The 23,396-nt window shown below is 47.4% G+C and overlaps 2 protein-coding genes and 1 non-coding gene across 3 annotated transcripts in view; 1 reads left to right on the forward strand and 2 right to left on the reverse strand.

Annotated features, from left to right (window-relative positions):
- Positions 1–1,462: 1,462 nt before the first annotated feature.
- LOC148593559 (uncharacterized) lies at positions 1,463–13,253 on the forward strand. The gene is made up of 10 exons (XM_088530531.1): positions 1,463–1,476; positions 1,940–2,022; positions 4,881–5,348; positions 6,459–6,594; positions 7,577–7,665; positions 8,730–8,793; positions 9,676–9,764; positions 10,418–10,530; positions 11,179–11,335; positions 13,102–13,253. The coding sequence occupies exons 1-10, from the start codon at positions 1,463–1,465 to the stop codon at positions 13,251–13,253; spliced, it is 1,365 nt and encodes a 454-aa protein (XP_088386657.1).
- A 3,990-nt stretch (positions 13,254–17,243) lies between these two features.
- The window catches only part of NSD2 (nuclear receptor binding SET domain protein 2), a 73,632-nt gene continuing 67,479 nt past the window's right edge, over positions 17,244–23,396 (reverse strand). Inside the window, exons 19-23 of the mRNA XM_088530530.1 lie at positions 23,246–23,362; positions 21,164–21,305; positions 20,405–20,511; positions 18,732–18,936; positions 17,244–17,826 (exon numbers count right to left, since the gene is read on the reverse strand). Of these exons, the coding sequence (XP_088386656.1) occupies positions 17,558–17,826; positions 18,732–18,936; positions 20,405–20,511; positions 21,164–21,305; positions 23,246–23,362 (840 nt within the window). The 3' untranslated portion in view covers positions 17,244–17,557. The remainder of the gene's footprint in view (positions 17,827–18,731; positions 18,937–20,404; positions 20,512–21,163; positions 21,306–23,245; positions 23,363–23,396) is intronic.
- On the reverse strand, positions 21,441–21,564 carry LOC148593560 (small Cajal body-specific RNA 23). The gene has a single exon (XR_015913696.1).

Genomic DNA, 23,396 nt, shown 5'->3' on the forward strand with positions numbered 1-23,396 from the left:
TTCTTCCTGTAATTCACTGCTCTTTCCTGCTGGTGGTTGGTAGACCTGAACTTACAGCTTCCGCCAGTGGCTGTTACCATTTTCAGAGCAGCAGGTGTGTCAGTCCACTCTTGCTTCATACATTCCTCTCTGTTCTACCACCCTTACTGTGATGGGACCTCACCCAGGATTTCCCCCCTTGCATCCCAGTTAACAAGAGTCAGGGCTGCTGGCCTGGGTGCTGGCAGCTCAGGCCCCATTGCTGAGAGGGGCCAGTGTTTGAGAGACTCTGCTCTCTTGTTAAACCAGTGACCAGCTCTCCTTGTAAGCAAATCAGTCGCTTGAGTGTCTACCTCCCTGGTGGTTTTCATCCAGCCGACACAGAGTGCTGGGGTGTTGTAATACCCAGGTAGCTATCGCTGCACTGTTCCCCTTCTGAAATGCTTGTGGCTCACTTTACTAGGCTAGGCCAACTGTGCGAGTTGGTACAACTCACTGGCGTGTTTGATGCAGGAAGCTGCGTTGTTGTAGAATACATCAAAGCCTCTGCCTGGGAAGGAACCAGCAAAGGTTTGAGTCCCCCAGGGAGGACAGTGAAGACTGAGACAGACCGAGAAGGGCCTACGCTGGCCTAGGACATCATTCGATCACCTGGGCTGCTTTTGTTCTGTGAACCAACCAACAAAAGCATTTAATCTCGACAGAGACAAGCCAAGGCAAGCCAGAAGTTTATAAATTATTTGTACTTCCTAGTGCTGAAGCTGCCTCGGACTTGCTTTCTGGCAGAGCAATATTTCAAACTCACTCAGTTGTTCAAAGCAACTGCGAAGCACCAGCCTGCCTCTCCTCACCTCTGGCCGGGCTCAGCTCATTTGAGGACTGATCTGCCATCATCTACTTCTCTGGTGGAATCAGCATAGTGGCTGATAGTGCTTCATCTGTGCACAACCTCTGTACGAGTGTTCCTTCCCTGGTTGATTTTACAGGCTGAGTCTCATAACTGACAACTTATGCGCTAGCAAAGCGCTGCTTTGTTCTCTGATTGCTTTTTCTGCAGATGATGCCCACCACTACAGGTCATCATCCTACCAGCTGAGCTGAGAGGTGTACAGCTTTTCTATTTTCAAGAGACCAGGAAGAACTGGATGGCCCCATACAGGTCCATGTAACAGATCAGTCACTTATGAAGGCAGATGTGGAAAAGATTCAAAAACCCAGCAGAGAAACTTCTAAGACTCGTAAAACTGAGGTGAGAAGTGTCACACTGAAAGCTCACCTGCCTGCAGGGCAAGGTCAGACCTCTGAAACTGCCTTGCTCAGAGTATAAAAGCAGTGTCTCCATTAAGAGCTATTAGTGCAGAATTGTGAGTTGCTGAGGCCGAGGGATGTATGTTTGTATCTGGTATTTTGCTTATAGCATAAGCATGGTTGATAGCATATTTGACACTGGAAGCCAGCTAGCTCTGACCAACCTAAATCCGGGATGCCAAAGGTGAAGTGAGGGTCCCCAGAGGGCAAGGCAAATGTGTGTGCACAACTCTGTAGCCTGAAGTCTTCAGATGGTGCAGGCAGTGCCTTTTTCAGTAAAATCTCTGCAGCTGTGAGCTCATGACAAGAGAGCAGGTGCCCTGAGAGCAACATGCAAACAACTCAACAGGAAGAAAGAAGGGCTGGAATCCAGAGGATCAAGCAAACAGGAGAGCAATCACCAGCAGAGATGCATGGAAAAGGGGACAGGACCTCCTTGAATGCAACACTCCTGTCTCCAAATCATCATCAGGATCAAATAACTTACGTCCAGCTGTTGTGACCAGAATTATCAGGTTTGACATCTTGGGAATTCTAATTGGGAACGCTCTGAACTGCCCTGGGGGTGAGTTATGGTTACACCACAATTACTGGGAGCTGCTTTGAACTGTGGGTTCTTGAGTGATTTTTCATCTTGTTTTTCTCCTTTCAGGAAATCCTCAGTGTCGAGAAATGAAGTGTTGTCTCTTGAGGAGATCATGGGGGCCTGGCCAGCCGCCAGGCGCGAGGCTCTTGGTGCGACTCGCCTGCACCGCCTTGCTCAGCCCCATGGTTCCTCCGGGGCGCTTCTCCTGCATGTATTTCTGTGCAACGCCCAAAAAAAAAGGGGGGGGGGGTGGATTTTTCTTCTGCTGGGTGTTTTAGTTTGCATTGCACTCTGGAAAAGCTGCAAACTTCTCCCTAAGACCTGTCACAGTCTGTGAGTGTAAATCCCCCTCGGTTGCACTGTGGGGGTGTGTGATTTGACTGAGCCGCATGATCAGAGTCAGGTGACGACTTTGGGCACAAAAACGGAGCAGAAGGAGCAGCGAGCCCTGGGAGATGGGCTGCTGGGCTTGCGTTTTGACAAGCTGTGCTGCTCCCTGAGGAAGGATGAGCGCCCGGCCCTCTCCTCTGTTCTGGGGCCTGACTGCGGCCTGGCTCACAGGTGAGTCCCCGGAGCGGCCTCTGCTCCCGCTGCCTTAGCAAAGAGCTGGGAAAAGCTCTAACGCGCAGGGGAAGCCGCCCGGCTTCGCCCTCACGGAACCCCGCAGAGGAAATCGGTGGTTGAAACTTAAACTCTGCAGCATTTGAAGTGGGATGAATGTGGCAGATAACACGGCTTGGTCTGGGGAGGAAGATGCGGGAGAAAAAGGCCAAGGGCACTGAAAATGGAGGGGTTGCAGTGGCCATTCTGCGGCCTGAAGGAGCAGGATGCCCTCCCGCCTCCCCTTGCTTGGGGGGGTGTTTGGGATTATGAGGGAAAATGAGGCACATGTACATGCCTGGAAGGCTTCCGTACTCCTTCCTGGCTGTTTTCATCCCTTCGTGCTGCGTGACCGGCAGACAGCCCTGCTACATAGGGTCTGCCCATTCGGTGGCCTTGCGCCATTGGGTCACGCTGACTGCAGGCCCCACTGGGCCGTGTGGGGCCAGGAGCTCCTCAGAAACCACCTGGAGAATCCTCAGGGCTCTTCAGACAAAGCCTTGTGCCAAGCCGACACAAAAGGACCCAGCCCTGAGTGTCTGTGGAGATGTCTTTGTTGTTACAGGGCCCCTTAGAAGGGACAAAAGCTTCTAGAAAGCCAGATGGGTGCTCGCAGTGTGGATAGTGTAACCACAGGACAGAAAACAGATGTTGCTGAGCAGGTCAAGTGCTGTTTTTTCATAGTTGTGATACTATAATAAAATAAGGCATCACCCATGTTCACTAAATGCTCCAAACTAACTTGACCCAGCCTCACTACATCTTCTTTTTTACAAGTTAAGTGAATTGATAAAGTATTTGCATTTTGAGTGTTGTTGAGATGGCTACTGAAGTTTTTCCAAATTTCCAAATAACTCTTCAGTAACTGTTTTAGTAAAATATTTAAGAAAATGTATTTTTCATTTAAAAAGTTGTTCTTAACAGTACCATGGTTTACAAAAAAAAAAAAAAAACCCAACCAACCAAAAAAAAAAAAAAAAAGTAAACCAAAAATGAAAGTTTTATGAAGACGGACTTTTCAACTGAAAAATAATCCTGATTTTTAATGTATATTCACACAGCTTTCTCCAAGATATTTAAATCCCTCGCTACAGTGTCTCTGGCTGACAGCTGAGCAAATGCTGGGGACTGGCTGCTGTGTGGGAGGTGGGACGTTGTGACCACCATGGTCCTTCTGAGCTGCCAGGAGAACTTCACGGTGCCCTGAAGTTACTATCAGTGCTGCTTTGAGATTTTTTGTTTTTTTTTTTTAAATTAAAGGGCAGAGGGAAGAACTGACTCGGCTTCTTGCCAGGTATGAGAAAAGGAAAGCAGATAGACTTCAGTCCTTAAGGCAGGTGACCCCAAAAAGGGTAATCTCATAACTGAGCCCTGGGCCAAGCTGTTCCCAGCAGAGCTGGTCTTCCCACGAGGACCAGTGTGAGAGGCTGCAGCTCGCTCAGGTTTGAACCTGTTGCAGACAAATGGACAGCAAAAGGGCCATGACCAAATTCAGTGTCTGCTTTGGGGGCCACGGCCCCAAGATCTGGACGCGGTCCTGACAGCTTTATGCTCCTGTGCTACTCTGCTGAGTAGTTATGGAAATGCTATATTTTTGCTTAAGTGCAAAGGAGCTGGAAAATGCACAGGAGAGAGCCCTCTGAAGGAGCTGTTCCCATGTGACTGCACATTTGTAAGAACTCTTTTATTCAGCAGCCCAATTTTGCTAGAAGCTTAATGGCTGGTTACCAGCCAACTTAGTTTGCAGGGTGGTGATGTTCTTGCCCTTCTCGTGCCAGCCGCTTTCTCCCTTGCAGCCCCTAGAGCGGTATTATAGTTTATTACGAGATTACAGCTTTCCAGCTTCAGCTGAGGAGAGAGAAATGCTCCTGCGTAGGAGAGACAGCTTCACGGAACTGAAGGAAGCTGAGGCCTGCAGGCAAGTCCCCTTCTGGTCACTGGATCTGTAGAGCAGCTTAAAAATCCCAACCCCATGGCTTTTCTGTCCTGATCCCTTTAACTGAGAAAGGAGAAAACAACTAGCTACTTGACAAGCATCCTAAATCAGATTGGCATGTGTCTCAAACAGCTGCTGCTAGGGTTTTGAAGGGGTTTTCAAGGGTTTTCAATCATTTTCATAACCTTTTATCTAAGAGAGTCAGATGTTTGCAGCATTCCCCTCTGAGAGCCACCTCAGAGACCCTCTTTTTCCTGATACCTCTCTCATGTGCCAGTGATGTTTGGATGCTGCTAGTGATGTTGACTCTCTAGTTCCCATGTTACTCTTAGTCAAATGTGGCAGAGAGGCTTTTTGGACATCAGGGAAGGAAACACAAGTTAAGCAGTTGGTAGAAGCTTAATGAGAAAGCTCTATTAAAGGGAGAAAATAACTTGACCACTAACAATATATTTTTTTGTCTTCTATTAGGTGTTGCTTTAAGCCAGACCACCACAGTGCAGCTCCCCATCACCTCAACACCGTTGTCTCCCAGTGCAGTGGCCACCCAGGTCCCTGTAGCCTCAACACTGGGGCCTCCCAACAGGACTGTGGCCTCAGCCTCTGCACCCCCAGTTTCTGCAGCGACGCTCTCAGCTGGAGCCGTGTCCACTGCACCAAGCCTTCCTGTGTCCCTAGGAGCTCAGTCTGCCGACCCAAGCGTGGCAACGTCGGCTCCAGGTATTTCCACCATCCCAGAGGCAACGATGCTCAGTTCTGGAAGTGCAACCACCTCTCGTGTGCCCACCAGTGCCCCGGCCTCCCCTGTGGCTGTGAGGACGTCTCCCCGCAGCCCATCGGCATCTCCGTTCCCCACCTCCCGCTCGGAGCCGTCGGGCTGCGGCAGGGTGAACGTGACAGCGTGTGGACGTTGCTCTCCAGGGACGTTTCCCAACGACGGTAGGAGTCTGTGCTTGCCCCAGCTCCTTGCGTTACATGGAAAAAGTGGAAAGTAAAGGGGGGTAAAAAGGGTGCGTGTGCTTGTCTCGGAGGTTGGATAGGGAGCAGAAATTGGAGTTAATTGGTTATGGATTTGTGAAGTTAAATGACTTGGGCTTCACTGGGTTCATTAATGATGGGTCTTCCTGAAGCTTCCTCGGTAGGATGAAGAAGCAGTAGAACTATGACTGCAGAGTGTAGCACAAGTGCAGCTGGGTTTGTTGGCAGGAGAAGGATGTTCTTATGCATGAGAAACGCAAGAAAAGTTTCTAAATATCTGTCTCTAAGGGCTGAAAGGGAATCTCTGCTGGAGAAACAGCCTCTTCTGGGCTCAAGAACCACTACTTGCAGTACTAAGCCCCGCTGTGTTGCCATCAGGGATGCATGGTGTTATAGAGGTTATTGTAAGGGGGTTTTGAACAATAAAATAGAGGCAATGAGCTTTCCCCTTCCTTCCACCCTCTGCAGGGCACATTTAAAGAGGGGAATAACCGGAGCTGATGCCTTAGGGCACCTCCACAGAGGGCAGGAGGTAATTCCCGATGCCCTGGGATGCTGAGTGTTCCCTGCAGGATCTCCTCTTGCTCCTATGCTGTTGCTGTGGTACCAGGGGCTGGTTCCTGCACAAAGGGGATGAAAAATCCATGTGTGGCAGGATGGCAAATCCCACATGACTGTTCTGGGCAGAGCAAGCTTATGTCCAGTGGGAATACTGTGTTACCTGTGCTTAGAGAGGCTGTTTCTGGATAAGGCAGATTTTCTGCTTTAGTTCTGCTTTGCACAGGCCTGAATTAACTGGAAATGGAAAGGAGCGTATGCTTTTGGGATGGAGACAAGGGGAAACTCTCCAGTTCCCTCAGATTAAAAGAGGGAAAAGCAGTCGTAGTAATTACCAGAGGCCCGTGCTGATCAGCTTGAGACCTAAGATTAGTTTTATGCCTGCCCTTCAGCTTGCTAGCGATGCTCAGGAGCATCATCAGCACTGATGCTCTGGTCTCCCTCCCCGAACGCTGGGCTGTGTCGGGGGGCAAGTGTCACAGTGCTGATCTTGGCCTTGTCGTTCTGCTGCAGGGCTCCCGAGCTGCTCGTGCTGCTCGCAGGGCTCCTGCGCGGACCCCGCTGACTGCGTCCCCTGCCCGCCGGGTCGCTACCAGCCCCGGCCTGGCCAGCGGTCGTGCCTGCCGTGTCCGCGCGGATATTACACCAGGTGGGTGGCCGAGCCCTGCGGGCTGGGAGCGGGACTCGCGCCGTCTTCAGCACGCGGGTGCGCGGGCTTTGCACGTTGGTTTTCCTCCATGCTTTGCTGCAAGGATTGCATTGGTTCTAGTCACTGCTGACTGCAGCACATGTAGCTGTTTTATTTGTTAGCTCTTTTGCATGATATCGCTCTTGGCCAGGAGCCTGGTCCTGCTGTTTAACCAGGCTCCCTTGGATGGCCTGTTTCTGGTGCTGGGGATGGTCAGCAGCTCCTTTCTTGCTCCACATGTGTCTATCAGCTTCACAGACACTTGTGCTTGTGGAGTGCTTGTGGCTTCTCCTCCTGTTTCCCCCTCCATTTATCCAGTATCTGCTGTGTCTGTTGGGAATGCTTTATTTTCTCGCAGCCCTCCAAGTGCTTTGGGAATCCAAGTTGCTTCCCAGTGAGCACCTCTATTGGAACATGGGGCACAGCCAGGCCAGGGGGCTGCTGCCACTGAGGAAAAAGGATGGGGAAGCAGCAGCCGGATTTCCATGTACTGGAGGAGCAGGGAGGTAGGAAGGGGAGGCGCTGGGGTTGCCCTGCCCAGGTGCAGCTTCACGTGGCCACTGCAGGGCTCCAGTTGGGCTGCCCAGTGTTTCTGTGGTGTTCAGAAAATCCCGTGTTCTCTGAGCTTTGAGCAGCTCCTGCTGCTGCAGGCCCTGCCCTGCTTTGTTCTAAGCAAAGCAATTGCTCTGTTCCCAGTTGCCAAATCTCTCTCAGCCTTGGGGTTTCCAAAGGAATTAAAAGCATGTCCTTGCTTCCCAACCCAGAAAGTACCCTTGGTTACACTTCTGCACACCCGCTTCCCCTTGCAGGCGATTGGCCCTGCTGTGACAAATGCAATCGCTTTCCTTGCTCTCTGCAGTCTCTGTTTTCATCCCCCCCCTACCAGTTGCACCCCCGTTCCCTGGTATCCTGTGTGGCGCTAACCTGTCTCTGCTTTTCCCAGCTCTCAGAGGAGCTCCGTGTGCTCACCCTGCCCGCCCGGCTCCTACGCGAGCGAGCCCGGGGCTGCAGCCTGCAGCGCCTGCCAGAAAGGTAGGGCGCCGCGCTCGGCCGGGGCGCCGCGCTCGGCCCGGGCTCCGCGCTCGGCCCGCGTGCGTTTTCATCGGGACGCGTGAGGCTTTTGCTATAGCCAGATGCAATCACCAGGTGATTAAAAGTGCTGCTTGTTCGGGCCACAGATAGAACAGTAGATCTCCTCCTGTTCGTTATTGACGTTTTCCTTAAAAAGGAAAGAACTGATCTCTTGCCCAGTCATGTTCCCATCTGCCATTAGTACTAATGGTACAATGAAAGCCCATTGCAGAAAGTCAGGGAAGATTTTTTCCATGGTTCAGCTGTAGCACAAATTGCAAAGGAGAGAAGAGCATCTCCAGTGTTTCAAAGGGTAAAAGGGTAGTTAGAACATCCTCCTTTTTTGTTTGTTACTCTGTCTTCTGTAGCCTGAGGCTGGAGCATAAAGCTCCCCTTCCCCACCCCAGATGTTTAGCTGTCTCGTGCACTGCATCACAGGCAGCGTGAGCCTCGCGCACTGTGTTCCCAGGCAGTGCAGCAACACGGTCAGAACAGAGCAGCACTGACTTATGCCAAAGCCCAGTGAGCCCATGTGCCCCAGCAGTGATTCTTCACCCAAGTGAAGCTCTCGCTATGCCCGCACGACTGTTCTTTGGAAAATCTGCCCATCAGACTGTTTGGCTGACAGCTAAATCGGGTTGGCCAGACAGCCTGATCCTGTCCCCTCATGGCATTGTGTGCAGCGGTGAGTTATGGGCACCCCAAACTTACAGAGAGTTGCTGCCTCGTGCTATGTGGGAAGTATCCTGCATGGGGCTCCCATCAGGGAGGAGGGGAACTTGCACACTCATGAGGGTGACATGGGCCACCTCCTCCTCCTCTGCTTTCTCCCCAGTGTCTGTGTCTCCACTAAGGAAACAACTGGGGCCTTTGGCAAGCAAAAACGGCAGCACGGAGGCAGCTGTGAAGTGCCACCCTGCATTGCAGTGCTGACGTGGTTGCCTTTCAGCAATCAGCAAATAACTTGGTGTGGGGATGGGGACAACTGAGGGAAGATCCTGACAACTTGCTCTTTTCCTTCTCAGGGTATTTCAGCTCACAGCAAAATGCCACTTCTTGCTTGCCATGCCTGCCTGGATCATTTTGCAAGTAAGAAATCCATGGGGGCCTGCAGAGATTGGTGGGCCAGGTGCTTCCTCCTGGTAGCAGTCAGAGATGTGAAGACCTGTTGTAGCAGCAAACATAAAGTTGTTGTGACTTTCCAGTTGAGCAGCTAAAGCTGCTGAGTCCCTGGGGAGAGGGGAATGGGGCAGGGGGTGGAATAGAGCCAACCGATACAGCCTTGTGTGAGCTAGGAATGACTTTTGGGGGCTGTGTGCCTGTGTTCTGGGACTAGTCTCAACAACCTTCACCTGTCCCAGAGGTGGTTGGATGCAGAGGTGGCCCAGGTGCTACACAGCAGAGTTCCAGCTCAGCTGCCTTTAACAGGCTGATGATGGACCCAGATTTAGCTGGGAGTCACTGGTGTGTTTGTGGCTACAGGTTTAGCTGATAGTTTGTTCATCCCGAGTCAGGATATGCAGAAAGCAGCAGCAGCTAAACTGTCCAGACTGCAGTCACCTTTGTGATGGGGAAGGTGCTTCCCAGCTGGGGGTGCTACCTCGAGGAGGGTCTGCACCCTGCTGGGGTAGGGATGCCTGTGCTAGGGGTGCACGCTCTAGATTCAAAGCAGATGAGCCGACGTGTGAATATTTACCCTCCTCCTGATCTTGCCTGACGCTTGCTTGTGCCATGTTACCGAGTGGATCTCTGCTGAACCACAGTTCAATTGCCACAAAGTCACCCTCGGGGCTTATGCAGCTACGTTGCGTGTCCCTCTCTCCTAACTGAGTATTCCCTGAGCATTTCCAGTGAAGTTTGCTGAGGGACAGGAACTTGGGTTGGGCTGGAACCACAGGGACCACCCTGGGATCGGTGGCTGGGGTGGTCTCGGAGCTGCTCCCCCTCCCGCTTTGTGTCTCGTCCCGCAAGCACCAGCAGCTGCCCCGCGTGCCTGGCCTGCCCCGGCGGGAAGGAGGCTCTTGGCGAGGCGTCCCAGGGGTGCACACCTTGCCTCCCAGGTAAGGAGATCTGTGTTTCTGCCCGTGCCGTGAGCAGCAGAGCGGGACGCGGTGCGGGGAGCGGGAGGAACCGCCTCGTTTCCCTGCTGCCTCAAATAACAGCAGGCTGAGCACAGCGCGGAGCTCCAGGCGCCCGTGCAGCCAGCGACGGAGAGCGGCCGCCCCTCTAGGAAACGTTTATGGTCCAGTTGTGTTTTAAATGCACAAAGCAGCATTGATCACTCTGAGACCCATGGATTTAGCAATCCGTTGTCCTTGCAAAGCTTTAAACTTTGCTCAGCCAGCTTCAAAGAGTTGGAAGGTGTTTGAGTCCAGAATTAATGAGTATGAAATATCTCGCTGACCTCCAGCAATAACTTTCTCTGTTTTAAAGCCACAATTCAGTCCTAAACACCACCTCGCACTACATAAAATACCTACTGAAACTTGCTCTGTCTCAGACCTAAACCCACATCATCTTTCTTCCCTCTTCCCCTGCACTCCCTCTTCCCTCTCTGCCTCTGAGCAAGGCCCAAATCTAGGCTCGGCTTGTGATGCACATGAAGTAACTGATGGTCTTCCCCATCTGACTGTCAAAAAAATCATCCCTACGCACTTGTAGAAGCCCCAGGGTTTAGTCCCACATTTTAATTTTGTGCTTATTTGCTGTTTAGGTATGTCCAAAGGTCCCAAAGACAGCAGCTGCAGGCTCTGCGAGGCAGGGAAATACCAACTACAGCCAGGCAAGGAGAGCTGTGACCTGTGCCCAGAAAATCACTACTGTCCTGTGAGTCTCCACGAGCTGAGTTGACAGTCTACATTAATAAATACAGCTATCCCGCAACAAGTTAAATATGCTTAAATTAGCACTATTTTCACCTAAGCCTTTTCCCTTCTTTAATGCAGATAGCCTGCTCCTAGATTATATACAGAGAGATGGTTAAAACTCATACCAGCAGTTGGCAGAGTTTGTTTTGCACTTGAAGCCTCCCAGTAGCTGAGAGGGGAAAGTTAGAGGATGGTGCATCCAGGCACTAAGCTCTTTGCTGCTGAACATGCTTTATGTGGAGCCCTGCTGCTCTTTGCCTTACTCTGAATAACACCACAGGGGCAGACAGGCTGACTGTTTCTTCGCTTTGGCTGGGGGGGATGAGGCACTGATGATGCTACAAGGCTGCTGGGTGCCACGCCATCGCGGTAGCAGCCTGGCTCTGGTCCTGCCTCTGCCCTGTTTTGGTTCACCAAGAGTTTCATGTGGGAACTCAAGTGACTCCTAAAAAAATCTCCCTTCTGAGACAGTGAGGCAGTGGGTACTTGCTAAAGCAATCTGCCCTTCCCCCAGCTCACAGAGGCTTTTAACACATTAAGCCTAGTGCAGAGGAGGTTCTGAACTTGTTGCAGCCTCTGCTGTTTAACTCACTTGTTCTTTGGGCAGAGCCCAGATGAGAAGCCAGTCAAGTGCCCTGCTGCTGCCTTCTGCCCCGCTGGCAGCGCCGAGCCCCAGTACTGCATGGAGGGGCTTCTCTACAGGGCAGGGGCCTCCTGCCAGCTGGCCCCTCTGGTGATCGTCCTCGTCGCGGCTTCGGCGGCAGGTGAGCGTGAGCGCTGCGCGCTGCCAGCCCCAGCCGAGGCACCGCTGTGCTACGCCAGCAGAATTCCCTGGCTGGTAGACTTGGGCTTTCCTCAGCACTCCTAGTGATGCCCTAACAGCTTATTCTGTTTGTGTGTGATCTGTCATGACTTCATTGTTTCTCTCCTGAAAGAGATTGGGCATCTCCAGTCAATCTCAGTTGCACTGTCTCCCTTAGCTTGCCCTGAACTTACTGCCCAAAAGCACTGCGATGGGTGCTGTCACAAATAGTGCTGAAGACAGACCTCAGAAGCATGGTTAACAGGTCAGATATGGTTTAAAGCATGTGTGCCTCCTGCTAGCAAATGACAGTTTCAACTCCCTCAGTGGAAACTGGGACCACTTCAGATATGTGGGTGGTGTCTGTGATGCGCTTTGCTCCCCAGCCTGCGTGTAGATGATAGGTGATGTGTGAGCTGGCCGAGCCTTCAGGCTTGGGCCTGTTGAGGAACTGGGCCTAACAGTTCAAAGGCTGCTCAGACACCACAGCAGGGCCTGATGCAGCAGCTGGGTCCGTGGCTGCTGTGAAGGTCTGCAAGACAACTGGGGTACAAATGGGTTAAAACATGACATGCTGGTAGTTAGGAATCCTGCCATCTCAGCATGTTTTGGTTAAATCTGCATCTCGAGATGTTACCCTCAGCTCTGTCCAGTGTATTGGATTGGATTACCCTAGAGGTGTTTGTGGAATATCTTACATGCCCCAAAGGAGGAAAACAGATCACATTTGATCACAGATGAAGCTTCCCTGGGGAAGCCCAACACAAACATCTTGATGTTCCATTTGACTTGGGATTTTACCAACTGCTTAAAGATAAGGCACGTGGAGGGTACAGCTACCAGGTCTCTGCTTGCCCTGTGTGTTCCATGGAGCTCTTACAGAACCTGGAGCAAACAGTGGGGCAGCTATGGGTGGTTCTGTGTGCCCCCTTGCTGCCCTTCCTGGTACCTGACTCCTTTTGGATGGAGCAAACAGCCTCTTTGCTGCGGAAGGGTTAGTTCACAGCAGAGCCTGCAGAGGTGGATGTTGTCAGCCTGGGAGGTGCTGGCTGCACCAAGGGCATGTGGGACAACCCCCAGCCTTTGCTTTAATTAGTTATTACAGAAAAGGCCAGAAGCCAACAGGCAAATGAGCTTCTCTACAGGGGGGCTCCATAGTGAATGCAGATTCCAAAATAATGAATAAGCAGCATTTGCAATTTTAGCAAGGGAGGGTGGGAAAAAAGGAGTTTTGTAGGTTTTGAACAAAGCTTGGAAGAAGGTTCAACCAGTCCCAGTTCTGACAGTCCCAGTCTAGACTCTAAGTTACTCTAGGTCAGTTACCTCTGGTGCTTCATTTTAAGCACTGTGCAGAGCAAACTAATTTCTCAGCAGGGTCCTGCACTAGGATAGCACAAATGCAACTAGTCTGCAGTTAGTTAGTGAAGATGCCAGGGGAAATTAATAGTCCAACCGACTAAACAGGGGCACAGACAGATGCAATGGAGCACAAAGGCAAGTAACTGAATTGTCATCAAAATCTGCTGTTCTCAACAGCTTTCACAGCAAATCTGACATGCCAAAGTTGAGTATTGTTAGAGCTTTCCAAAACTTTTCTATGCACAATATCCAGGAAAGTAAACCTTATAATAAAAAGTAGTATTTCAGTCAGGAAGTGCTAGATAGAACGAACACCACCTGCCACTTTGCTTTCCCCTCTGATCCTGTTTCTTCTTCCCTGTGTTTCAGGGGGAACCCTTGTTGTCTGTGTGGTAATTCTGAAGAGAAGGCAAGGGGACAGGAAGAAGCCTTTGAAGTCGCTCCTGCTGCCCCAAGGGTCGGGAGCTCACGCGACGTACGGCGGGACGGAGCACAGGGAGCCCGTGTACGCCGGCTGGTAGCGGCTGCAGACGATATCAAGGAGCTTTCTGTTCCCTTCTCTGCAGGGCGATAGAGGGAGGGATGGGTGTAGGGAAAATGTTAACCACAATCCGTGCTTCAACATATGTACTAGAAGATTTAACTCTGCTACCTGCCAGGGCCCAGAAATGCAAATAAATCATTTATCAGTTGTGACTAGTTTAGAGCAGAACTCAGTGGGGTTCGCACAAGCAGAACAGCAATGTGGCCTCTCTCTCCAGGAGTGACTGCATTTGCAAATGAAGAGTGGCCTTGCTCCGTGTGGGTAAACACATGCACATAAAATAATGGTTAAGCCTTGGATGAGTATGTCCCCAGGGTTTCTGCTGCAGGCTTTAATGCAGTGCATCTGCCTCCAGGAGCAAGGTGAAGCTTTAAGCAAGTGGCACTGGCTTTGCCCCCAGAACTGGGCCTGGCAGAGGAGTCACACCTGAGGCCAAACTAGAGCTGGGGAAATAAACAAATAAATAAAAAGGAAGGGGAGTTGAAGCCCAAAGGCTAAGAGTGGTATTGGTGACAGCTGAATAAAGCCAAATGCACTGAGCTGCTGTAAGTGTGTGATTGCAGCTGCGAACAGTTAAAGCTGGTGGAGTTCTGAGCAAGAGCAGAGAACAGGTTTTTAACAGCAGGCTGCAGAAGGTACCATGGTTTAAGATGTTAATATGCTTGTAATAAACAGAGCTCTGAAAACAGCCAGGGCTCATGCATTTGCCAGCTGTACTGACACTCAATTTCCAGTGCCCAATTTTGAGAAAGGCCCAGAGCATAGGTGAGTGCTACGGAAGAACAAGGTCCAGCTCCGGCACTGCCACCACTCCCTTGCACAGCACCCATCAGGTCACCTCTTCTGCTTTTAAAATTATTGCAAAAGTAACTGCATGGATCTGTTCTTCCAAATAAGAACTGGCAGCTTCTGAAATAACTAGGAATAAATTTTAATATTTAATAAAACACTGAAGTTTCTCAGTCAGACATGTAATAATGTGACTCAACAATGTGAAAAAAATCCCATTAATATGTCTTCCAAGGTATTTGGCTTTTCAAAGTAATTCAAATGAAAAAAAAGCCTTTAAAAACTGACCATGAATACAAAGCTACAGAACAAGACAGCCATTTAATTTGATTATTCTTCCTGGTTTGTATGAAAATACAAACTAACATCATTCAACTGAAGTTCATTTCCAAGCTTTTTTCATATGATCAAGTACCAACGAAGTGTGAATTTGCCTGTTGTTGCCCCAGTTTTGAAGAGTCCATTGGAAAGACTGTTTTCTACTTCAACGGTCAATACGCTACGGACATAATTTAATGCCACATAGTTTGTCTTGCTTGGATGGTATGTCGGCAAGTTTATAACGGGAAAGTCTTTTAACTTGTTGAACGCTAAAAGCAATGAGTTGCATCGTGAGAAAGCTGCTTTTCAAAGGGATTTTGTCCTGGAAGATAAAATAAATAAAAGAAAAAAAGGAAAAGCACAAAACTTGAGCATATTTTCCCAGTGCTGCCAAGTCAGGTGCAGCCTTCATTAAAAGGCTCTTTAGAACCCCCTTCCTGAATCAGAAACTCGAATGCTACCGGGTCGCTTCTGAGCAACAAGGCCGAGCTCACGGGACCGCCAAGGCCGAAGGAAGGACCAGATCCGTGTTTCCCCCGGCCCCAGAAGCGGGCGAGGAGCAGGAGGAGCCCGTCCCTGCCCGGGCAATAGCAACAGGCTGACGGCTTCAGCAGCAGGAGCAGAGGGAAGGCCGACGGCCGCAGGGCCCCACGGCCACCCGCCCTGCACGTGTGGGTTCGGGGTGGGACACGGGCGCTGTGCTGAGCGCTGCGAGCACCGAGAGCCCCGTGGGCGCCACGCGCGGAGGGCCGCGAGCGCCCGCAGAGCGGAGCGGAAGGGGCCGCCCCCGCCTGCGGGACGGGCCGCGCTGCCCCCCCCGCCGCTCCCTCCTCAACGGTCGCTGCTGCAACGGCCGCGGCGGGGGCGGCGCTGGCGGCTGCTGCGCGGGGAGCGGCCGCTCTGCGGAGCGAGCAGGGAGCGCGGAGACAACTCACAACGTAACAAACTATAAAGGCAGTGGTTAAGGTAAGATTTTTATAATAACTTATTTCAAGGTATCCTTATAACCCTTCCTTACATGGTAGCGTACCCAAACAAATAATGGTCCCAATGACATCAAATTCCTTCATTTTGTTTTAAAAGTGACCAGGAAAACGTTTCTGTTTTGCCACCTGATCTCACCTTTCTCCCCTCAATTAAAAAAAAAAAAAGTAAGCAAAACATATAATACATTTTTTGGCATTGATTTTAGGCACAGGCCTATGGTTCAGCCTTGGTATAACAAATATAATAAAGAAACCTTAATTTTTTTTTCCTCAAGTGCAAGGCTTGGCATACCAGTTTGTCTTAAAAATACATGTATATAGAACACTTCCCCCTTATTTTGAACTTTTTTTATGAAAATTAATTCAACTCCCAAAAGTGTTTATAAAAATGATTTAAAGAACAAAGTAGTAGTTTGGTTACAAAATAAAAACCGAAGCGTTCAGGGCATGGTAATGGTACATTCAAAACCTGTTTCAATCAAAATCTTCTAATAAAACCATTTTTTTTTCTTTTTTTATGCTTTGGGAACAAATGGGTATTTCAATAAAACCAAAATCTAAATCAAAACCTCAAATAATACTGGGGAAAAAAAAACCATACACTTTTATGACATCGCAAGGCTTCATTTTCCAAAGGGCTACACAGAGTTTCTGCACTATTAAAGGCAAACTAAGCTAGAACATACACAAATTACTAAGTGGACATGAAGGCGCACAGTGTGTTTACATAGGCTAGATAACAATGGCACAAGTCAACTTGTAACACTGCCTAATCACATATCACTGTCATGCACTGGGAAGAAAACAGGTAAAGACATTCTCCTTTACCATTTTTCCCTAGTTCTAATATTATTTCCACTTAACTAAATCTTGTATATTTATCTCACAGCACGTGTGAGAACCTAAAAGAGAAGCACAAAATTCAAACCAGCTTTGCTCAAACAAGACAGTGGCAATAAGGTAGTCAAGAGCAGAACTTGTAAAAAATAATGGTTTCCAACAGTCTGCCAAGTCAAGTAGCCAGTTTTATATAAACCATATAAAAAGGAAAACAGGCTGAATTTTGCATTAAAATTGTTCCTTATGTGCTACGGTTTCTCCTTCAAAAAAATTATTTCACTTCTTTTAATTAGCTGCTTTGAATATTTCTTTTCGCACTTCAGTAGCTACGTACGTTTCACCTTCTGTTTCATTCGTGGGTATTTTTGTTCATTGTTGTGCATTTTTTACATTATCACAATGTCGTAATGCTTGGGCCTCAAGCATTCCAAAACAACGTTACTCTGAGTTTTAGTTGACATTAAGGAAAAAAAAAATCAAATATCTTTTCAAATAACAGGTTTTGTATGATTTATTTTTTATTAAGACACAAAAATCCTAGAGTGTTGTGCCTGGATCCCAAGACAGTGTCCCTTTAATCCAGGCTTGTACAGCTCTGCAAGATCAATTCATTTCTGCTTCACTGGAATGAAATACAGGAAAAAACAGTATAGAAAAAAAATCTCTTACAACGTAAGATTCCCCTTTTCTGGTACAGGGTATGCCTTTCCCACCATGCACTATACTTCTTGGTGGAAGTTATAAAAACACTCGTTTAAGGAGCACTGGAGAGCTATTTCATAAGAGCACAAACAAACTCCGTGTGTGGCTGCAGCGAGACGCGCGCCCGGGCTGCGAGCGGCTCCGAGCGCTGGCGCACACACACGCGCGGGCAGCGCTTCTCACTGGCACCACAGACCAAGCCTTCTTTTACTTAAAAACTCGCGAGCTAATAACTTCTTTCAAGGATATACTATTTTAAACATCTGTTGGTTGGCAAATACTATCTCAAAACCTATGTTTCTGCCTACCTGGTTTGCTTTTAACCTACCTCCAATCTGGAAGAACACTGGAGGGAACCTCTTACATTCGTAACAATTCAAGTGTAACTGTAATGCTGAGAAATAAGTTTGGTTTGTCCTGAAATTTTCTGAACTATGCTTGCCACAGTTCGTTATCAGTGCAGAAGCAGCAGGAGACTGCTGTGGTTGGCTCAGTGGATTTATAAAACAAAAAATAAAACAAAAAGCCCGCCCTCCCGCCCCCACGTAACCTTTACAGAATATATGTAAAATTGTGTCCTTCCCTGGTCATATTCACAACTTATCTACAGGATAGTGTTGGCAGTAGAAACTGCAGTCCATTACTATTTGCATTCAGCTCTCATCCATCTGTTCCTCTGCTTTCTCTTAGGCTTCAACTTGTTCAGTTTTTTGCGGGGTTTCTCAGGCTTCTGAGTCTCAACAGACTCTACCCCAAGAACATGTTCAGAGCAGCATAACTGTCCATTTAGCATAGAATTTAGTACTGTCCCATCTTGGTGTTCCTTGCAGAAAGAATTTGGGCAGAAGTGGCAAAAGGAAACGGAAGGTTTGCCACAAACATCACAGTGGTGCCACGGACACTCCCACTTTCCTGCAAATAATAAAAATAAATAAATTACCACGAAGGAAAAAAAAATAAGTCAGAATTGTTTTAAGAAATTCTGTGTTTTAGTATCCGAAATAACAAATGCTGACTTTCCTGATCAAAGAAAGATGAGACAGCAACTACTGTGGCTCATTGCAAAGGTTAAAATTCTGCACCCTACATGTAAAGCACAACTGACAGGAGTAAATAGCTGACTTGACTCTGAGTTGCTTCATAGCGACATGAAGCCAGTAGAAATTACTCAGACTTTCCTGCATAGCATTTTACAGAAGCTGGGGGCTAGGAGAATCCTCGGCTATGCAGAGGCCTGCAGAGGTGAGAGCCCCACTCACCTCTTTCCAGTTTTGCTCAAGGGGAGTTCATGGGCTTTACCTACCAATGCTCATTTCTGTCCCAACGTATTTTCTTCATTGTTATTTTACTAGTCTCTGGGATAACTGGCTTTGTCTGCTTCACTTCCTCACATCCCACCTGACGTGAGGAGCTGGCTGCGAAACCAGGCAGCTCCTGTAGCATCAGCGACTACAGCCTGATTCTGCACTGCCCTCCCTGCCTTAGTGCAGATGTCACTGCTGTTCCTCTAGAAGAGGATCTTGAACTCGGCTGCTGTCATGCATTTCTGGGCAGATACAACCAACTTTCCTGGGCAGAGCTACAGTGCTCCTACACTGCATGAAGCTACACGCCTTCCTACAAGCAAAAGCTCCTCTTGCCAGAGGGGCAGGACACAGGCCCTGTTTTTGTCTCCATGCTCAAGAACAGCTCCTACACTGAGCAGGAACAAAGCTCTTGCCATCAGGAAAAAATGTTTTCAAAAAGCAGCTCTCAAGAAGTTTCCAGTGCAATAAATGAGGTACCTGCAAGGTCTTTATTTACGCAAACCTACTCACCGAAAGGACGTTTCACCAAGCCAAGGCAGGAGAGATGATAAGCTTTAGTACAAGATTTCCTGTCACACAGCACCAGTTGGCCCCCGTCGCCACAACGGAAACAATCATCTTCAGATTCTTTCTTCCCCTCATTTTTCATTCTACGTCTCCTTGTTCTCTTTTTGGTCTTTTTGCCTTTTTCTTCTGAGGCATTAGTGGAAGAATTCTAAAAGAGTAAGTTGCATATCTGTAAATGCCCGTTTGGAAACAGAAAAATCCTACACAAACTAGCAAAACTGCTGGCATGTCTGGCAGACAGCACATACAGGCAAAAAAAATAGATTTGGTACAGATCTGCCCAAGGCCTTATCCTGCCTATCCATATGGATGAAAAATAAATTTACCCTTTAAAAAAATCCTCTTGAACCTGCTGCTCTTGTCCCTACAATTCCTCCCTATTGGAAAGTTCTTCCAGTTTCTTAGGGCTGAAGAAAGGTCTCCAGCCTAATTCGCTCATGGTTAATTTTTCCCCATTGTGTTCTTGCACTAACAATCACTTAAATATCTGTTTTTTTCTCTCCCATTTGTATATTGCATTCCAGAAACTGTGCCCTTAAAGCCAGAAAAAAACATGTCAAGCCATATCCCTATTTCCATCCAATATTTTGCTGCTTGCACTTCAACTTTCCTTCTCTGAATCGCACAAAATTAATTCTGGGAGCTTCTTCAACATCTCAACCATCTTCCCCCACCTCCTCACCCCAGTAATTACTACCTACTTTCTTTAAAATTAGCCCATTCTTTCTACCAGTACAAACAGTCCTGTAAAACTGAGCTGTAACATTTTGTTTTTTCATGGCTTTCTGCATAAATTGATCACAAGCTTGTGTGAAATCCCACTTAAGCCTCCTGTCTGTTAGGAAAAACAGCTATCCTGGAGATTGTAAATCCACCTTCTGCAGCATCCAACACTGAGCAGTGTGAAGGACATCTTGAGATGCTGCCTTTCTACAGCCACGAGTGGGACCGTTATCTCTTGGGAATGTCCCTGTAGTCTCCCATGCCACTTATGCCAGCTTTTCAGGAAGAACCATCAACTTCTGTTGGATTAGTTTTTAAATAAAGCTGACATGAATCATAGAGGCCATTTCTTGATAGCATTTGGCACCTTTTTTCTTTACATTTAGATTTCAAAACTCATTTTTTTGTTCTTCAGTTCAATTCCAGATGCAAGATCTTTAACAAATCTAGTGAGCATTTTAACACCCAGAAGGAGGACACACAGATGGCAATGTCAGAAGAGCCTCACTGGTTACAGTTTGGCTCTGCAGGGTAGGATTTACTCAATAAACATTCAGTTCTGTGCCTGCCAGAGCCCTCCCCGCCCCCCCCCGCCTCAGAGAGGAGTGGGATCAAAGGAAAGGTTATTCCCTTTGCAGCCTCTTCTTTATGCTCTTGATTCCAAAAGCTAGTGCCATTAGCTAGCAATATTTCTAATTTGGGACCTAAGGTCATTAATTTGCCATAGGAGAAGATGGAAAAAAGCATCTCTGACATCAAAGGAGGAGGTTGCTGCATTTGCTGTAGCTGCCCCTATCACAACATAAAACTGATCTGCCACCACATATCCCAAAAGAAACACAAAGCTAGTGGTTTGGCAAGACACTGTCATACTCTCCTGATACACTGCTTACCTTTGGTCTGTCCCCAAGAAATCCACTGCAGTTTGGGGCACCACATTTGCAGACTGTTTTTTCATTGCCCAGACAGTCAAGGTTGTAATTAAAAGTCAGCTCTGTCCCTAAGTGATAGACAAAACACCCTCTTTTATTGAAAGAGAAGGAAAAGGTAAGAAAGTCTTCCAAGATTATTACACCCAAATAAAGGTTTCACCATCTGTCTTCTGGCTGAGTCTATATTTGCTGCTCACAGAGTTCCCCCTTTTACAGCTCAGAAGCACAGGCAATGACTAATAAGATGTCTGATGCATGTGCACATAAATTGATCTGACTTCAACAGAACCATGCATGTGTCTGGTGCACATGCATACGCACACACACAGACCAGAATACAATTATTCTGAAATATCTTCCTTCACCCACTCAAGTTATCTTCACTTGAAGAAAAAAAAAAAAAAGTTGCAGAAAAACTGTTTGAAACCTCTAAAGCAAAATCTCTATTTTATTCTTTTGACAGACAGCACAACAGGAATACACAGATATAACTAAGGCTCTTGGGATTCCCGTATAAGCCAACAATAAAGAGCTGTCTCAGGACTCGTTATTAAGAAACTCACTATTAGAAAACACTACAGTAAAAGGAAGATGACAAAGCATCCTCTGTGTGCAGAACTCTACGGAAATAATTTACTGAATCCGTTAAATCATTACTCTTGGACCCATTTCATATAACCACCCAAATGGTTGTTTCATTTAGTGGGTAAGATTATATACCTGCAGGAATATCACACACGGCAAACAGGCCGACACGAGTGTCTCCATTCACTGTCCATTTTAGAGTCTCACAATTTGGTTGGCAGCTGTGATTCATAAAACGAGAATAGTTTCCTTTGGGGCCAGCATCAATAATACGGTCCTGGAGATGAAACCAGCAACAGAATGAATATTTCTGCCCCCACAAAAATAGTTTTTCATAAATTATTTCAGTAGTTACATTCAAACCAGACGTGGTGATGCTGCCCAGAGGCAGAAGAGCAAACTGAACGTTACATGTTGTATTGAAAACTGTAGTGTCCCATGGGGCCTGCAGTGGGACACTCCCAAGGCAATACTTGTGATGTAGCTCACATTTTCCCATCTCAGCCACGCGGCAGGATGAACGTCCTTGTGAGCACCGTGGTGGAGATGTTAGACACCTCTTCCCTCCAAAAGGCCTCAAAACTGGAGCTCGGTCCATTTACCTTATACTCTGTACTCAAAAGACTGCTCTGCATTTACAAATACTGTGCTCTATGGTATTTACCAAGTCACTGCGTGATTACTTGCAGTTTCTCAACAGCTTTCCTTCCCCAAACCAGCCTAGTTTAAACAAAAACAAGCTCTTGGTAAACTAAAAAATAAGAAAAAAAAATCTCATCCCTGCACACAATTGCGTTTTAATTTCTGTCTATTTCAAACATACCAGAGAAAACCCCAGGAAGTCTTGAAATAGCCTGAAGATTTGAAACTAAGATTCTTTGCAGGGCTGTTCGAGAGAGTTTTTGCTTATTTGTGAAAAATACAGCACCATTCTTTCTTTGAGCCAGAACAAGAGCTTGATGGTTCATTTGAAAGGCTGAACAGTAGAAGAAGAATTAATAGTAAATTGTATAGTTACAAATTATTCTGCTTTTCACAACCTAATGCTGTTTCAGAAGTATCTTATACAGAAGAAAAAGGTATTTTAAATCCTCCTCCTAAGTTTATAGTGTACGTGCACGTCTGTCATGACTACACGCACGTTTCAGCTTGGTGACTGCTTTGGCAAATACCCAGTAAGTTGCCTGAGAAGGACCTTTACACACACTAACTGCCTGCACAGCTCAAGCAAATAACGGCACGGGCATTTTTGAGAAACCACAGCAGTCATTCATTAACTACAGGCAGAGTCAAACTCCGGTTCAGTTCATGTATTTAACACACTAACACTGTGTGTCAGTCTAGCAGACAAGATGGTAGGCGATAAACGTAACTCCTGGCTACAGGACAAGTGACAGCACTAGCTGCAGAGATGCACAGCACTGGGCACACGAAAGGTGGTTGAGATTGCAAAAAACAAGCAGAACTGACAGTTCCAATTTGCTTGGGGATATTTTTTGCTCCTATGTATCTATTTGGAGGCTGAGGCAATACAAAAAAGACATGCATGTAATCAATATCCCCCTGCTCCTCATTTCCTATTTTCTTCTTTCTCAGAAGCAAAATGCTCAGAGCTGCATAGAGAATCACAGGACCTAGATTAACTTGCTGCGTTGGCCAGAACTCATCTGTGGGGTCTAGCTGGCTACTAGCGCAGATGTAAGAGGGTTTCTACAAAAGCTTAAGCCTAGCTTTGCTATAAGCAAAGCGACAGGTAGCCAAGCAGATTTAATGCCCAAAGTAGGATACAGTCTCACAACACTATTTCTTACTACCCTCAAATGAGATTTAAATTTAATTTGTAGTAAAAGGATTGCTAACAGTAATTGTTTCACCTGTACATAAATTGCATCCTTGCTACTTCACAAAAATTCATACTTTCTCTTAAGGCTAGGCAGATAAATACTTCTGCTGTACCATATTTCAAGAAGCAAAGCATATTCCATAGACCTTCATGCATGCTTTCTTACATGAAAGAGAACTAATGCAACATCTGTACATACCTATGCATTTATACCTATATAGAATGGAGCACGAGCAGGCAGAAAAGATACAACACTGGGAATATATGAAACTATGGCAAACACACATAGTTGAGGGCCCTCCCAAGGCAATCAAAAGGTGGAAAAGAAGATCATGTTACAATTAACTGGCAAAATAAAAATTAAAATGCTTTACCTTATCAATAGTGAGCATATAGAAGTGAGTAATGTCATTTTCATGTGCGTATTTGATCCTTGCCATACACTCCTCTTCATCAATTAGCTCACCAACGTACTCGTTCACAAACTCTCCCTGAAGGACACAAGGTATCACTAGTAAAGTATGT

The sequence above is a fragment of the Tinamus guttatus genome, unplaced genomic scaffold, assembly GCF_059628265.1.
Source record: "Tinamus guttatus ecotype Peru unplaced genomic scaffold, ASM5962826v1 Tinamus_guttatus_pri_ptg000377l, whole genome shotgun sequence".
Classification (NCBI taxonomy): Eukaryota; Metazoa; Chordata; class Aves; order Tinamiformes; family Tinamidae; genus Tinamus; species Tinamus guttatus.